We start from the raw sequence: 16,483 nt of genomic DNA, 5'->3' as shown, positions 1-16,483 counted from the left end.
TTCCTGGGATGTGCAAAGACAGCTTTCAGGTTTGGAGTGTGGCTGAGTGTGCCTTTGCATGTCCCAAGATCTGATGATGGGGCCCATCAGTATCTTTCCCTCTTCCTGCCTCTACTTAGGAGTCCAGGTGTGCTCCCTGGTGCTCTCCTGCTTTAGAGCACATTCCCTGATGCTCTTCTAGTTTAGGTCATATCCTGTCATTTGGTCCTCTCACCTTGGCCAGTGACAGTGTTGTCCCAAGAAGTGTAAAGCTCTTCTTGGCCATCTCCATCCTTAACAGCCCCAAACAGTTAACACAGGCAGAGAGCAGTACGTGGTCACCATGCACACATAGTTTATGAAGGCAGAGATCTGATTCCCAAACAAGGATGGATACGGAAGCCCCAAGACTTGGCCTTGCAGTGAGAGAGTACTGAGGAGGGTGCTCACGTCAGTGCTGTATTTTCCAGGCCCATGACGCAAGGGGATGGCACAAGAGTGGACGCCGTCTGCACATACAGAAAGGAGCCCTCAGACCCGACCTTGGACAGGGTGAGCCTCTACCACCAAGTGAGCAACAAGACCAAAGGCATCATGCAGCTGGGTCCCTACAGCCTGGACAAGGACAGTCTCTACGTCAACGGTGACCTATGCTCCTCTCTGAAGCCATCCCCAGCCCGTACCATAACCAGGCTGCAGGCACTGACCCTCTCTCAATCTCTCTCTCTTTTTTCCAGGTTACAATGAACAGCCAGTCCTGCCTGGTGAGTGCCTTGCTGGAGTGGGCTGGGCTCAGAATGCACCAAGTGCTTGAAAGGGCTCTTCTGCTAGGGAAAGGCCAATACAGGGCAGGGCTTGTGATCTCTGGGAGAAGCAGGGAGCCAGGCAAATCCCCATCAAGACCAGGGCCAGGAGGGAGGGGTGCTGGGCAGGAGACCTCTGCATTTCCCAGGCAGAGCTTTGACATCCTTGATCTTGCACCTTGTCACTCTCTGCCTGTGCTTCTTGCAGCTCCCACCCATGCACCAACGACACCTGCAGCCCTCGACCATTTCACCATCAACTTCACCATCACCAATCTCCCCTACAATTCTGACCTAGCCACTCCGGGATCAGCAAAGTTCAACACTACAAGGAGAGTCATGACCACCTTGGTAAGCGGTGCATGCACAGCAATGGCTGTGCCCCAGGCAGCCCCCTAAACTTGAACAGAGTGTAAGGAAATTACATTGTCTCAACTGCGAAACCTCTCTTTTTGGCAGCTCAACCGGCTCCTGCAGGGAAGCAGCATTGGCCCCGCGTTCCTGGGATGTGCAAAGACAGCTTTCAGGTTTGGAGTGTGGCTGAGTGTGCCTTTGCATGTCCCAAGATCTGATGATGGGGCCCATCAGTATCTTTCCCTCTTCCTGCCTCTACTTAGGAGTCCAGGTGTGCTCCTGATGCTCTCCTGCTTTAGAGCGCATTCCCTGATGCTCTTCTAGTTTAGGTCATATCCTGTCATTTGGTCCTCTCACCTTGGCCAGTGACAGTGTTGTCCCAAGAAGTGTAAAGCTCTTCTTGGCCATCTCCATCCTTAACAGCCCCAGATAGTTAACACAGGCAGAGAGCAGTATGTGGCCACCATGCACACATAGTTTATGAAGGCAGAGATCTGATTCCCAAACAAGGATGGATACGGAAGCCCCAAGACTTGGCCTTGCAGTGAGAGAGTACTGAGGAGGGTGCTCACGTCAGTGCTGTATCTTCCAGGCCCATGAAACAAGGGGATGGCACAAGAGTGGACGCCGTCTGCACATACAGAAAGGAGCCCTCGGACCCGACCTTGGACAGGGTGGGCCTCTACCACCAAGTGAGCAACAAGACCAAAGGCATCACGCAGCTGGGTCCCTACAGCCTGGACAAGGACAGCCTCTACGTCAACGGTGACCTATGCTCCTCTCTGAAGCCATCCCTGGCCCGTACCATAACCAGGCTGCAGGCACTGACCCTCTCTCAATCTCTCTCTCCTTTTTTCCAGGTTACAATGAACAGCCAGTCCTGCCTGGTGAGTGCCTTGCTGGAGCGGGCTGGGCTCAGAATGCACCAAGTGCACCATGAGGGGCTTCAAAGGCTAGAGGCCAATGTAGGGCAGGGCTTGTGATGACTGAGAGAAGCAGGGAGCCTGACAGATCCCCATCAAGACCAGGGCTGGGAAGGAGGGGGGATGGGCAGAGACCTCTGCATTTGCCACAGAGAGCTTTGACATCCTTGTTCTTGCACCTTGTCACTCCCTGCTGTGCTTCTTGCAGCTCCCAGCCATGCACCAACGACACCTGCAGCCCTCGACCATTTCACCATCAACTTCACCATCACCAATCTCCCCTACAATTCTGACCTAGCCACTCCGGGATCAGCAAAGTTCAACACTACAAGGAGAGTCATGAACAACTTGGTGAGTGTCGCATGCACAGCAATGGCAGTGCCCCTGGCAGCCCCATAAACTTGAAGGGATTGTAAGGAGTTGGCATTGTCTTAACTGTGAAACCTCTCTTCTCGGCAGCTTGACCAGCTTCTGCAGGGAACCAGCATTGGCCCCGCTTTCCTTGGATGTGAAACGAAAGCTTTCAGGTTTGGAACATGACTCGGTGTCCTTTTGCCTGTCCCACAATCAGGTGATGGGGCCCATCAAGCTCATGCTCTGTTTCTGGCTGAACTGACTGGGAGGATTCTTCTTACAAACACTCTCCCGGTTTAGGTCCCACTCTCTGATTCCATCCTGTCTTAAGCTGTACCATTGCACCTTGCCTTCTTGCCTCACGGCACTAAGAGTAAAGCAACAGGGTGAACCAATGCGCTACCTGGCGTTGTGATTCCTCAACAGCTTCTGGGCATTAGTACAGGTTGGGAGCAGTACCTGGCCACCATGAACACATAGCTTATGAAAGTAGAGATAGAATTCCCAAGCAAAGATGGCTGTGCAAGGCCCAAGTTCTGGCAGATATTGGGTGACAAAGTGCAGAGGAGGGGGTTCATGTCAGTGCTGTGTTTTCCAGGCCTACGGTACAAGTGAATGACACAAGAGTGGACGCCGTCTGCACGTACAGAAAGGAGCCCTCAGATCCGACCTTGGACAGGGTGGGCCTCTACCACCAAGTGAGCAACAAGACCAGAGGCATCAAGCAGCTGGGTCCCTACAGCCTGGACAAGGACAGCCTCTACGTTAACGGTGACCTATGCTCCTCTCTGAAGCCATCCCCAGCCCGTACCATAACCAGGCTCCAGCCACTGACCCTCTTTCAATCTCTCTCTCCTTTTTTCCAGGTTACAATGAACAGCCAGTCCTGCCTGGTGAGTGCCTTGCTGGAGGATGCTGCTCTCAGAAGGCACCAAGTGCTTCAAAGGGCTCTTCTCCTAGGGAAAGGCCAATACAGGACAGGGCTTGTGATCTCTGGGAGAAGCAGGGAGCTCGACAAATCCCCATCAAGACCAGGGCCAGGAGGGAGGGGTGCTGGGCAGGAGACCTCTGCATTTCCCAGGCAGAGCTTTGACATCCTTGATCTTGCACCTTGTCACTCTCTGCCTGTGCTTCTTGCAGCTCCCACCCATGCACCAACGACACCTGCAGCCCTCGACCATTTCACCATCAACTTCACCATCACCAATCTCCCCTACAATTCTGACCTAGCCACTCCGGGATCAGCAAAGTTCAACACTACAAGGAGAGTCATGACCACCTTGGTAAGCGGTGCATGCACAGCAATGGCTGTGCCCCAGGCAGCCCCCTAAACTTGAACAGAGTGTAAGGAAATTACATTGTCTCAACTGCGAAACCTCTCTTTTTGGCAGCTCAACCGGCTCCTGCAGGGAAGCAGCATTGGCCCCGCGTTCCTGGGATGTGCAAAGACAGCTTTCAGGTTTGGAGTGTGGCTGAGTGTGCCTTTGCATGTCCCAAGAACTGATGATGGGGCCCATCAGTATCTTTCCCTCTTCCTGCCTCTACTTAGGAGTCCAGGTGTGCTCCCTGATGCTCTCCTGCTTTAGAGCACATTCCCTGATGCTCTTCTGGTTTAGGTCATATCCTGTCATTTGGTCCTCTCACCTTGGCCAGTGACAGTGTTGTCCCAAGAAGTGTAAAGCTCTTCTTGGCCATCTCCATCCTTAACAGCCCCAAAGATTTAACACAGGCAGAGAGCAGTATGTGGTCACCATGCACACATAGTTTATGAAGGCAGAGATCTGATTCCCAAACAAGGATGGATACGGAAGCCCCAAGACTTGGCCTTGCAGTGAGAGAGTACTGAGGAGGGTGCTCACGTCAGTGCTGTATTTTCCAGGCCCATGACGCAAGGGGATGGCACAAGAGTGGACGCCGTCTGCACATACAGAAAGGAGCCCTCGGACCCGACCTTGGACAGGGTGGGCCTCTACCACCAAGTGAGCAACAAGACGAAAGGCATCACGCAGCTGGGTCCCTACAGCCTGGACAAGGACAGCCTCTACGTCAACGGTGACCTATGCTCCTCTCTGCAGCCATCCCCAGCCCGTACCATAACCAGGCTGCAGGCACTGACCCTCTCTCAATCTCTCTCTCTTTTTTCCAGGTTACAATGAACAGCCAGTCCTGCCTGGTGAGTGCCTTGCTGGAGCGGGCTGGGCTCAGAATGCACCAAGTGCTTCAAAGGGCTCTTCTCCTAGGGAAAGGCCAATACAGGGCAGGGCTTGTGATCTCTGGGAGAAGCAGGGAGCTCGACAAATCCCCATCAAGACCAGGGCCAGGAGGGAGGGGTGCTGGGCAGGAGACCTCTGCATTTCCCAGGCAGAGCTTTGACATCCTTGATCTTGCACCTTGTCACTCTCTGCCTGTGCTTCTTGCAGCTCCCACCCATGCACCAACGACACCTGCAGCCCTCGACCATTTCACCATCAACTTCACCATCACCAATCTCCCCTACAATTCTGACCTAGCCACTCCGGGATCAGCAAAGTTCAACACTACAAGGAGAGTCATGACCACCTTGGTAAGCGGTGCATGCACAGCAATGGCTGTGCCCCAGGCAGCCCCCTAAACTTGAACAGAGTGTAAGGAAATTACATTGTCTCAACTGCGAAACCTCTCTTTTTGGCAGCTCAACCGGCTCCTGCAGGGAAGCAGCATTGGCCCCGCGTTCCTGGGATGTGCAAAGACAGCTTTCAGGTTTGGAGTGTGGCTGAGTGTGCCTTTGCATGTCCCAAGATCTGATGATGGGGCCCATCAGTATCTTTCCCTCTTCCTGCCTCTACTTAGGAGTCCAGGTGTGCTCCCTGATGCTCTCCTGCTTTAGAGCGCATTCCCTGATGCTCTTCTAGTTTAGGTCATATCCTGTCATTTGGTCCTCTCACCTTGGCGATGGCCAGCGTTGTCCCAAGAAGTGTAAAGCTCTTCTTGGCCATCTCCATCCTTAACAGCCCCAGATAGTTAACACAGGCAGAGAGCAGTATGTGGCCACCATGCACACATAGTTTATGAAGGCAGAGATCTGATTCCCAAACAAGGATGGATACGGAAGCCCCAAGACTTGGCCTTGCAGTGAGAGAGTACTGAGGAGGGTGCTCACGTCAGTGCTGTATTTTCCAGGCCCATGACGCAAGGGGATGGCACAAGAGTGGACGCCGTCTGCACATACAGAAAGGAGCCCTCGGACCCGACCTTGGACAGGGTGGGCCTCTACCACCAAGTGAGCAACAAGACCAAAGGCATCACGCAGCTGGGTCCCTACAGCCTGGACAAGGACAGCCTCTACGTCAACGGTGACCTATGCTCCTCTCTGAAGCCATCCCTGGCCCGTACCATAACCAGGCTGCAGGCACTGACCCTCTCTCAATCTCTCTCTCCTTTTTTCCAGGTTACAATGAACAGCCAGTCCTGCCTGGTGAGTGCCTTGCTGGAGCGGGCTGGGCTCAGAATGCACCAAGTGCACCATGAGGGGCTTCAAAGGCTAGAGGCCAATGTAGGGCAGGGCTTGTGATGACTGAGAGAAGCAGGGAGCCTGACAGATCCCCATCAAGACCAGGGCTGGGAAGGAGGGGGGATGGGCAGAGACCTCTGCATTTGCCACAGAGAGCTTTGACATCCTTGTTCTTGCACCTTGTCACTCCCTGCTGTGCTTCTTGCAGCTCCCAGCCATGCACCAACGACACCTGCAGCCCTCGACCATTTCACCATCAACTTCACCATCACCAATCTCCCCTACAATTCTGACCTAGCCACTCCGGGATCAGCAAAGTTCAACACTACAAGGAGAGTCATGAACAACTTGGTGAGTGTCGCATGCACAGCAATGGCAGTGCCCCTGGCAGCCCCATAAACTTGAAGGGATTGTAAGGAGTTGGCATTGTCTTAACTGTGAAACCTCTCTTCTCGGCAGCTTGACCAGCTTCTGCAGGGAACCAGCATTGGCCCCGCTTTCCTTGGATGTGAAACGAAAGCTTTCAGGTTTGGAACATGACTCGGTGTCCTTTTGCCTGTCCCACCAAGTCAGGTGATGGGGCCCATCAAGCTCATGCTCTGTTTCTGGCTGAACTGACTGGGAGGATTCTTCTTACAAACACTCTCCCGGTTTAGGTCCCACTCTCTGATTCCATCCTGTCTTAAGCTGTACCATTGCACCTTGCCTTCTTGCCTCACGGCACTAAGAGTAAAGCAATAGGGTGAACCAATGCGCTACCTGGCGTTGTGATTCCTCAACAGCTTCTGGGCATTAGTACAGGTTGGGAGCAGTACCTGGCCACCATGAACACATAGCTTATGAAAGTAGAGATAGAATTCCCAAGCAAAGATGGCTGTGCAAGGCCCAAGTTCTGGCAGATATTGGGTGACAAAGTGCAGAGGAGGGTCTTCATGTCAGTGCTGTGTTTTCCAGGCCTACGGTACAAGTGAATGACACAAGAGTGGACGCCGTCTGCACGTACAGAAAGGAGCCCTCAGATCCGACCTTGGACAGGGTGGGCCTCTACCACCAAGTGAGCAACAAGACCAGAGGCATCAAGCAGCTGGGTCCCTACAGCCTGGACAAGGACAGCCTCTACGTTAACGGTGACCTATGCTCCTCTCTGAAGCCATCCCTGGCCCGTACCATAACCAGGCTCCAGCCACTGACCCTCTCTCAATCTCTTTCTGTTTCTCCAGGTTACAATGAACAGCCAGTCCTGCCTGGTGAGTGCCTTGCTGGAGGATGCTGCTCTCAGAAGGCACCAAGTGCTTCAAAGGGCTCTTCTGCTAGGGAAAGGCCAATATATGGCAGGGCTTGTGATCTCTGGGGGAAGCAGGGAGCCAGGCAAATCCCCATCAAGACCAGGGCCAGGAGGGAGGGGTGCTGGGCAGGAGACCTCTGCCTTTCCCAGGCAGAGCTTTGACATCCTTGCTCTTGCACATTGTCACTCTCTGCCTGTGCTTCTTGCAGCTCCCAGCCATGCACCAACGACACCTGCAGCCCTCGACCATTTCACCATCAACTTCACCATCACCAATCTCCCCTACAATTCTGACCTAGCCACTCCGGGATCAGCAAAGTTCAACACTACAAGGAGAGTCATGACCACCTTGGTAAGCGGTGCATGCACAGCAATGGCTGTGCCTCTAAGAGCCCCCTAAACTTGAACAGAGTGTAAGGAAATTACATTGTCTCAACTGCGAAACCTCTCTTTTTGGCAGCTCAACCGGCTCCTGCAGGGAAGCAGCATTGGCCCCGCGTTCCTGGGATGTGCAAAGACAGCTTTCAGGTTTGGAGTGTGGCTGAGTGTGCCTTTGCATGTCCCAAGATCTGATGATGGGGCCCATCAGTATCTTTCCCTCTTCCTGCCTCTACTTAGGAGTCCAGGTGTGCTCCCTGATGCTCTCCTGCTTTAGAGCACATTCCCTGATGCTCTTCTGGTTTAGGTCATATCCTGTCATTTGGTCCTCTCACCTTGGCCAGTGACAGTGTTGTCCCAAGAAGTGTAAAGCTCTTCTTGGCCATCTCCATCCTTAACAGCCCCAAACAGTTAACACAGGCAGAGAGCAGTACGTGGTCACCATGCACACATAGTTTATGAAGGCAGAGATCTGATTCCCAAACAAGGATGGATACGGAAGCCCCAAGACTTGGCCTTGCAGTGAGAGAGTACTGAGGAGGGTGCTCACGTCAGTGCTGTATTTTCCAGGCCCATGACGCAAGGGGATGGCACAAGAGTGGACGCCGTCTGCACATACAGAAAGGAGCCCTCGGACCCGACCTTGGACAGGGTGGGCCTCTACCACCAAGTGAGCAACAAGACGAAAGGCATCACGCAGCTGGGTCCCTACAGCCTGGACAAGGACAGCCTCTACGTCAACGGTGACCTATGCTCCTCTCTGCAGCCATCCCCAGCCCGTACCATAACCAGGCTGCAGGCACTGACCCTCTCTCAATCTCTCTCTCTTTTTTCCAGGTTACAATGAACAGCCAGTCCTGCCTGGTGAGTGCCTTGCTGGAGCGGGCTGGGCTCAGAATGCACCAAGTGCTTCAAAGGGCTCTTCTCCTAGGGAAAGGCCAATACAGGGCCGGGCTTGTGATCTCTGGGAGAAGCAGGGAGCTCGACAAATCCCCATCAAGACCAGGGCCAGGAGGGAGGGGTGCTGGGCAGGAGACCTCTGCATTTCCTAGGCAGAGCTTTGACATCCTTGATCTTGCACCTTGTCACTCTCTGCCTGTGCTTCTTGCAGCTCCCAACCATGCACCAACGACACCTGCAGCCCTCGACCATTTCACCATCAACTTCACCATCACCAATCTCCCCTACAATTCTGACCTAGCCACTCCGGGATCAGCAAAGTTCAACACTACAAGGAGAGTCATGACCACCTTGGTAAGCGGTGCATGCACAGCAATGGCTGTGCCCCAGGCAGCCCCCTAAACTTGAACAGAGTGTAAGGAAATTACATTGTCTCAACTGCGAAACCTCTCTTTTTGGCAGCTCAACCGGCTCCTGCAGGGAAGCAGCATTGGCCCCGCGTTCCTGGGATGTGCAAAGACAGCTTTCAGGTTTGGAGTGTGGCTGAGTGTGCCTTTGCATGTCCCAAGATCTGATGATGGGGCCCATCAGTATCTTTCCCTCTTCCTGCCTCTACTTAGGAGTCCAGGTGTGCTCACTGATGCTCTCCTGCTTTAGAGCTCATTCCCTGATGCTCTTCTAGTTTAGGTCATATCCTGTCATTTGGTCCTCTCACCTTGGCGATGGCCAGCGTTGTCCCAAGAAGTGTAAAGCTCTTCTTGGCCATCTCCATCCTTAACAGCCCCAAATAGTTAGCCCAGGCAGAGAGCAGTAGGTGGCCACCATGCACACATAGTCTATGAAGGCAGAGATCTGATTCCCAAACAAGGATGGATGCAGAAGCCCCAAGGCTTGGCCTTGCAGTGAGAGAGTACTGAGGAGGGTGCTCATGCCAGTGCTGTATTTTCCAGGCCCATGACGCAAGGGGATGGCACAAGAGTGGACGCCATCTGCACGTACAGAAAGGAGCCCTCAGACCCAACCTTGGACAGGGTGGGCCTCTACCACCAAGTGAGCAACACGACCAAAGGCATCACGCAGCTGGGTCCCTACAGCCTGGACAAGGGCAGCCTCTATGTCAATGGTGAACCTATTTTGTCTTTTTTGTATTTTTCTTTTATGGTTTTGTTGGTTTTTTGTTGTTTTGTTGTTGTTGTTGTGTTTGGGGGTGGGGGTGTTTGTTTTCTTAATACTGTTTTTTTTTTCTGTTTTGAGGTAATTTCTTTATATATTCAAGTATCAAGGAACTCTTCTTTTTTAAGATTTTGTGGTTTGTGTCCACAGGGTCTTGAATTCTTTTTCTCACAGCTTTTTAGGTTATGCCTCATACTGGCACATTTTTCCTTATTCCTTTTTGTGTTAAAATAAGATCATTAATGTTGTTGGATTATACTTATTTTTTTACACTTATTTTAATTACTAACTTTTTCTCCTTTTTTTTTTTTTATTAAAATTTTTGGGTTTTATTTTTCCTCTCTTATATTTTTTTTATCTTTGATCTTTGCTTTTCAGAATACAATGAAAGACCTGTTTTGCCAGGTAAATCTATTAAATTGTTTATAATTTGTATAGAAACTAGTAGCAGCACATGTAAATATCAGCGTCTCTCATACCTTGTCTAACGGTGGTAGTGGGTTGTTTGTTTTTTTCCCCAAAATAATGTAATACATCTATGTTAAGTCTTAAGATTGTTTTACCCCTTGACTGTAGAATAAAGTTAACATGAAGATATTCCATTCTGTTATGCACTTTTCCCTGGATTTTGCTTCCAGCCACAGCTGCATCTCCAGGAACTGGGAAGTTCACAGTGAATTTCACCATAACAAATCTCCAGTACTCCAGTGGTCTCAGTAATCCATATTCTGCCAAGTTTAATGCTACAGCAAGAGTCTTGACTGTTCTGGTTAGTGTGAGATATTTCTATGTATGTTTTTCTTTGTGATGTTGTGCTCAACTAAATATGATTAAGTTCTGATCTCATTCTTTTTCAGCTCAGTCAGCTGTTCCAGAAGTCTAGTATTCATTCTGTGTATACAGGCTGCAGAATGATGGCTTTCAGGTAAGCATAATTCAGATTTAGAAAATGTATTTTTCCTTGTCTACTATAATACACAAATGGATCCTAATCCCTTAATTCACTTCTACATCTTTTATCACTTGATTCAAGGAATCCAAGGAATCATTACTTTTTTTTTCAACCATGTCTTCTTAAGTTTACTTAAATTCATATCTTCAGCATCTGAAAGATCAAGTATGCTTTCATGGGGAGAAAAGATTGCATTTTCTCTTCTTCTTGGAAATATGGTTGAATTAAATAATAATTTAAAAAACCCTGTATGTATCATGACTATTGAATTCTGGAACAGAACAGTATCCATCCTTTTTTCCCTAGACCTGCACCAAAAAATGAAGGCACCGGAGTAGATGCTGTGTGTGCCTACAAAATAGATTCTGCTGCTTCCCAGTTTGATCGAGTGACTGTTTACCATGAAGTGAGCAGCAAGACAAATGGCATCACCAACTTAGGAATCTACAGCCTTGACCAGGAAAGCCTGTATATTAATGGTAAATGCTGATTTCCATCTGAATGTGGAGATATTCTTTGCCTAATAGTCCATAACTGTCTTGTAGTTAAAGCACAGTAATGACTAGTGTGCAGATGGAATAGCATTTGCAACACGTATTCTTGGATTCAACCTATGTGCTATGTAATTCACAATGTGTCATCATTTGCACCTTCTCCTCACGCTAAGCACATTTACCTTCAGAGGTGTTGCTTTGTCAGTTGCAGGTTTGTTTTGGGTTTTTTAATATCTGATAAATTTCCAAAACATGCAAAGCAGCACATAAACCTTAAAAGAAGTAAAGGCAACTAATTTCAATATAAATTTGGAGCCTTTCTCCACTATTTACAACAAGAGCTTTCTTCACAATAGCACCTCGCTGCACTACCATAAATAGTTGCAGTGACTGCTCAGAAACAGCAAATCTGCTGTCCTCCTGTGGCATCATTCCCTTATACAGATACCCAATTCAGTTCACTACTTTTGTCCTTTCTCCTTTCAGATTACCATGAAGCCCATCTCTTGCCTTGTAAGTACTTTGAGTAATTAAAAAGCCACAATACGCTATGTGTCAATATACAAGATAGAGATGAAAACATGGTACTTGGTTGCTAGCTGGCGTTAAATCATGATATCCAGATATTTTCTCTTTTTGACCTTTGAATGGAACTAGAAGTAAAAATAAAGCACAAACATCTAACAAGGAGAGGAATTAACTACTAAGCACCATTGCTATTCATGTCTCATGAAGCATTTCAATTAGACCACAATTAATAGGGGGAAACTGTGTGAGGACACCTGGTTGCAGAAACACAGAATTGCACTTTTGGAAGGCTGGAGTGTAATTGATGTTGACATGCAGTTCAGTCTTTTCCAATAGCACCACTGCAAGTGAAAAGAATCTGAGGTTGAAAAAGCTAGACGTTTTCCAGTGTGATTAAAGGACATCAGGGTTTGCATGCACCAGGATAAAAGGGGAGAAGGAGATTACCTCAGCTCCTCATCTGTAGCGGTCAGGTACCTGTTTACAGCCTGCTCATCTAAGACTGGTCTTCGGTAGGAATGTGGATGAGCTGGATAGCCCTCATCTGCTCCTCAGCCACATGCTCTATGCTGTTGCTGGCATCATCATTCCATAGTGAGCTGTTCAGTATAGTACCCATTCATTCCACCTGATAGGAGCTTCTTTATCCCTGGCTTTAGCAGGTCCTTGAGTATTTCTTTTCCTGTTGCAACAAATTTTGTGCTTTTCTTGCAGCAGCATCTCCAGCTCCTCCTCTTGCAAGAGAGGGACATTTCACAGTGAACTTCACTGTGACCAATCTCCTCTACACATCAGCATTAGGAAATCCAAACTCCAAAAAATTCATTGCTGCCAAAAAAACTCTGACATACTTGGTGAGTGTCAATCAGGTTCTTCCTGTGGCTACATTCTTGCTTTTATTATTTATTCACTGTGACTTATCAACTGGCTTTTCTTTTTTGGTAGCTTGACCGTGTGCTCAAGAACAGCAGCCTTAGCCCTGTCTATACCGGTTGTACAGTGGTTGTACTAAGGTAGGCACATCCTGGAACTCTTATAGAAGACAAGGGCAAATCAAGTTTTAGCTGACAATAGGTTTAGGCACAAATCCTTCCTTTACATATAGTTTCTTCCTGATTTGTTTCCTTCTAGACCAGTAGAGACTGTTAAGTTCTAATGAGTACCAAGTAGAATTCCACCTCATTTGTGATCCCTTGTATCGGGTAGTTATTATATAATCTTCTCTAATTATGCTTGCGTTGATTTCACATCAATTTTGTACTCTATAAAGAGGGTAATCTGACTAATTTTAAATACATTTCAGTTAGAATTACAACTGTATAAAACAGCAAAATACTAAATTTCCAGAATTTGAGATCATTCATTTAACAACACTGTTTTACAGTATCTTAAGGTGTATTCCAATACCACAGTAGTGTGAAAGCAAACTCAATCAAATACACAGAAGTATCATTCAGGCCCATAAACACGTGATTTTTCAGGTCCGTGAAGAACAGAGAAGGCACTGCCATGGATGCAGTCTGCACATACAGAGCCAACGCTACCACTACTGAATTTGACCGAATCAAGGTTTATCATGAGCTCAGCGAGATGACAGCCAGCTGCACTGAGCTAGGACCATACAGGCTGGATGCACCAAGCTTTTATGTTAGTGGTAAGTGCCTGAGCTGATGTCAGGAGGGAATCATCTTCTGACTGCTGATTTGATATTAAGAGGAATGGAGATGCTACATAACTACAGAAGCAATAAAACCTGGAGAAAGAACAAGTACAAGGGTTAACCAAAGCAGAGGACCCACTGTCACTCAAAGCCTTTGCACTTTGTTATTCTTTTCAGCTTAGCCAAATGCAATATACCATAGTACACCACAGGTCACTCTCAAGAAAACTTAAGGATTGACCTCCCAGGGTGCACTATAAAATGTGCTCCTCTGCACAACAACACTAGAACTGGACACCAGTACACCGAAGTCATACTTAAATTGTCAATGTAAAAGTTAAATTGGATTTCAGGAACAGGTAAATTCCTTCTCAACATCCCTAGGGAAGAGAAAATCCTGTACACTGCTAAGAAAAGCAACAGCATCAATGTCCATTTACACCTAGAAAGTCATCAGTATTCCCTAGTAAATGTTTGCACACTATCCTTCAGACAAAAACAATTCAAGTTCTCTATTCTGGTGTGTGCCAGATCTTGCAACCTGTAAGCCAGTTTCTCAAACTCTGTGTCTTTTCTTTCCCCTACAGGTTATAACGAACTTCAGCCTGGACTGTGTAAGTACCTTTAAACAGCAATTGAAAGGGCAAGATGATTTTGCTAGTTAGCAATAGCCGGAAAAGAAGGTTGGACTAATGAAGAGCACTACTAGACTTATAAAAGCATTAAGAGAATTTGAGAGCCTATTAGGGAACTGCAGCTGCTATGACCCTGTAGTCCCCTAGAATATCTGAGTTTTATTTACAGTGTTTCCTCTAGCAATGATGGTGATCAATTGTGTTTTCAAGCAATAATTTGCCTTGCTTGTTACAGCTGTTGATTCAACTACACCACCTCTGTCACCAGCAATAAGGAACTTCACATTGAATTTCACTATAACCAACCTCCAGTTCACTGCAGATCTGGCAATGCCAAACTCTAAAAAATTCAAGTCAACAGAAAAAGTCATGTATTATTACGTAAGTCTGGCAAAATGATGGCCTGCTTGGGCACAGCTCTCTTAATAGCTCTAATCTCTTACTTCTTCATGACATTTTACTTAAATATTATTCATTTTCTAGGTTGACTCTTTACTCCAAAAAAGCAGCATTGGCCCTGCTTATATTGGCTGCAAAATAACGGCATTTAGGTAAGAACCACGTCTGGGAAAAGTCTGCATTACCTGCTTCTTAAAAAGGTGCTTTCCATTTCTCAGCTTTCAACAGATCTAAGTGGGTTTTTTATATATGTGTTCGATCATATACTGAAAGTTAAAATGGGCTTCTCAATAATAGCTAAAATATCCTAAAAAAAAAATGCCTCATTTCCTAGGTCAAAGAAGAGCAAGTATGACACAGGAGTAGACGCCACCTGCAGCTACAGAGATGAGCCTTCAGATCCCAAGTTCAACAGAGTGATAGTTTACCATGAGCTGAGCAATATGACAAATGGCATCACCAAGATGGGACACTACAGCCTTAACAGCCAGAGCCTCTACATTGATGGTAATGAGATCACCTCAAGGCACTATTCCATATGTTGACACAGAGTATTTTGAAATGAGAATGAAGGTTAAATGCACCTCTCAAAACAGATAGAGGGAAAAAAAAAGACCCTGTCCGAATCACTAAGTTAAAACAGTCGTGAATTTAGTAACCATTCCTGATCTTCTGTGATAAAACCCCATTTGTTTAGTCCTGCTGAGATATTCTTTGAGCATATACCTAATAATTGTCCGTTTGTTTTTTCAGATTACAATGAGCTGCATAGTTCGTGTAAGTATATTTAAAAACAGATACAAGTTAAAGCTACTCAGAGGCATAAGTTGATTTTGTTTCCCTCAGTTTGGCAATGCTTATAAGATTGCAGGGTGTCTAAAGTTTGCTATCATGTTCATATGTTTTTCTGCTCTAAATATGAAGAAAGATAATAAGTGTATTATGTCTTACAAAGATCTTGCTCTTATTTTATCTGTGTATTTTTTGTTCTTACAGTAGCAAAATCAACAACCACACAAAGCCCAGGACCAATAATAGAGCAATTCACACTGAACTTCACAATAACCAACCTCAGGTTCACAACAGACCTAAGGACACCAAGTTCTGCTAAATTCAGTTCTACTGAGAAAATAATGAAACATTATGTAAGCCCAAGTCACACTGTTTTTCATTGAAATCACCTAGTATTTTGGGTTTCCCATTCTCACAAAGATCTTTCCTTGTCAGATTGATCCCCTGCTTCAGAAGAGCAGCATTGGTCCCTATTTCACTGGCTGCAAAGTAACAGGATTCAGGTAGGCAATATAGCTGAAAGATTAACTTGCAGCTTAAGAAAATGGATTTCCTTATGTTTGGCTAACACTTTAATAACAGTTCTTTTCCTTTGTCAAAAGCTTGGTATTCTTTGTAATACTGTATCTCAGTGATTTCTGCAGCTCGTCTGAGAATCATGGACAGATTAAGAGTTTTGGGATCTTTTGTTTGGTTTTGGTTTGGTTTTTTTCTTCTGATGAAAATCAAACCAACAAAAAAAAATCAAAACAAAACACAAATCCCAGATTTTTTTAATGACTAACACAAGCCTCATGATATTCAATTCCTCAGGTCAATGAAGAATAGGGATAACACAGGAGTAGACACCATCTGCCGCTATGGAGATGGTTCCCAAGTGCCCAAGTTTAACCAAACTAAGGTTTACCAAGAACTAAAGAACATGACAAATGGCATCACCAAATTAGGAATCTATAACCTGGACAACAAGAGCCTCTATATCAATGGTAAGTGCTTGATTTTCTCATTCCTCCAGGCAACAGAGGAGTTTGAGACCACCTCAGGTCTTAGGGATCACTTCAATGTAATAAAAGTGACCTTAAGGAACAGGTAGTCTCACTGCATTCTACTGCATAGCTTACTTATGTACATAAGGTGAAGTGTATACTTCCAAGAACATTTTCACATAGATATTTTTAAAAAATTCAATATTTATATGACATTGAAGAGTTACTTGATTTTAGTCTTGACCCCAGTCATTCACCTGCATATCAACTTATCTCCCAGTTTCTCTCCCTCCAGTATTTAAACAGTGGAACATACATTTTCTCTTTGTAGTCATCACTTTCATATAAAAGCACCTTGTTCTGCTTAAGCAGTAGGTTGTTTAACAGATTCACACCCT

At 46.8% G+C, this 16,483-nt stretch overlaps 2 protein-coding genes and 1 long non-coding RNA gene across 3 annotated transcripts; all 3 read left to right on the top strand.

Moving 5' to 3' along the window:
* The first annotated feature begins 453 nt into the window (after positions 1–453).
* MUC16 (mucin 16, cell surface associated) lies at positions 454–9,123 on the top strand. The gene is made up of 16 exons (XM_061355720.1): positions 454–622; positions 717–743; positions 991–1,133; positions 1,242–1,309; positions 1,714–1,901; positions 1,997–2,023; positions 2,268–2,410; positions 2,519–2,586; positions 4,293–4,465; positions 4,560–4,586; positions 4,834–4,976; positions 6,363–6,430; positions 8,137–8,309; positions 8,404–8,430; positions 8,678–8,820; positions 8,929–9,123. The coding sequence occupies exons 1-16, from the start codon at positions 454–456 to the stop codon at positions 9,121–9,123; spliced, it is 1,782 nt and encodes a 593-aa protein (XP_061211704.1).
* Positions 9,124–9,420: 297 nt separating this feature from the next.
* LOC133213491 (mucin-16-like) lies at positions 9,421–15,098 on the top strand. The gene is made up of 13 exons (XM_061355718.1): positions 9,421–9,589; positions 10,278–10,408; positions 10,497–10,564; positions 10,898–11,070; positions 11,572–11,598; positions 12,328–12,467; positions 12,559–12,626; positions 13,095–13,267; positions 13,861–13,887; positions 14,144–14,289; positions 14,392–14,459; positions 14,642–14,814; positions 15,061–15,098. Exons 1-13 carry the CDS (start codon positions 9,421–9,423, stop codon positions 15,096–15,098), a joined length of 1,401 nt encoding a protein of 466 aa, XP_061211702.1.
* Positions 15,099–15,303: 205 nt separating this feature from the next.
* On the top strand, positions 15,304–16,081 carry LOC133213645 (uncharacterized). The gene is made up of 3 exons (XR_009725852.1): positions 15,304–15,452; positions 15,535–15,602; positions 15,913–16,081. It is a non-coding gene; the product is annotated as an uncharacterized LOC133213645 (long non-coding RNA).
* Positions 16,082–16,483: the final 402 nt, after the last annotated feature.

Source organism: Neopsephotus bourkii, unplaced genomic scaffold, assembly GCF_033783945.1.
Source record: "Neopsephotus bourkii isolate Nb327-2 ecotype Australia unplaced genomic scaffold, CSIRO-AGI_Nbou_v1 NB_838, whole genome shotgun sequence".
Taxonomy (NCBI): Eukaryota; Metazoa; Chordata; class Aves; order Psittaciformes; family Psittacidae; genus Neopsephotus; species Neopsephotus bourkii.
This window is presented reverse-complemented; position numbering and strand designations above follow the sequence as displayed.

Excerpts from the sequence above, each read along its gene's own strand:
- LOC133213491 (XM_061355718.1), top strand. The coding sequence starts at position 9,421 with ATGACGCAAGGGGATGGCACAAGAGTGGACGCCATCTGCACGTACAGA. Across the intron at positions 12,468-12,558 it reads AAAAAACTCTGACATACTTG|CTTGACCGTGTGCTCAAGAA; the intron begins GTGAGTGTCAAT and ends CTTTTTTGGTAG. Across the intron at positions 13,888-14,143 it reads CGAACTTCAGCCTGGACTGT|CTGTTGATTCAACTACACCA; the intron begins GTAAGTACCTTT and ends TGCTTGTTACAG.
- MUC16 (XM_061355720.1), top strand. The coding sequence starts at position 454 with ATGACGCAAGGGGATGGCACAAGAGTGGACGCCGTCTGCACATACAGA. Across the intron at positions 2,411-2,518 it reads GGAGAGTCATGAACAACTTG|CTTGACCAGCTTCTGCAGGG; the intron begins GTGAGTGTCGCA and ends TCTTCTCGGCAG. Across the intron at positions 6,431-8,136 it reads TGTGAAACGAAAGCTTTCAG|GCCCATGACGCAAGGGGATG; the intron begins GTTTGGAACATG and ends TGTATTTTCCAG.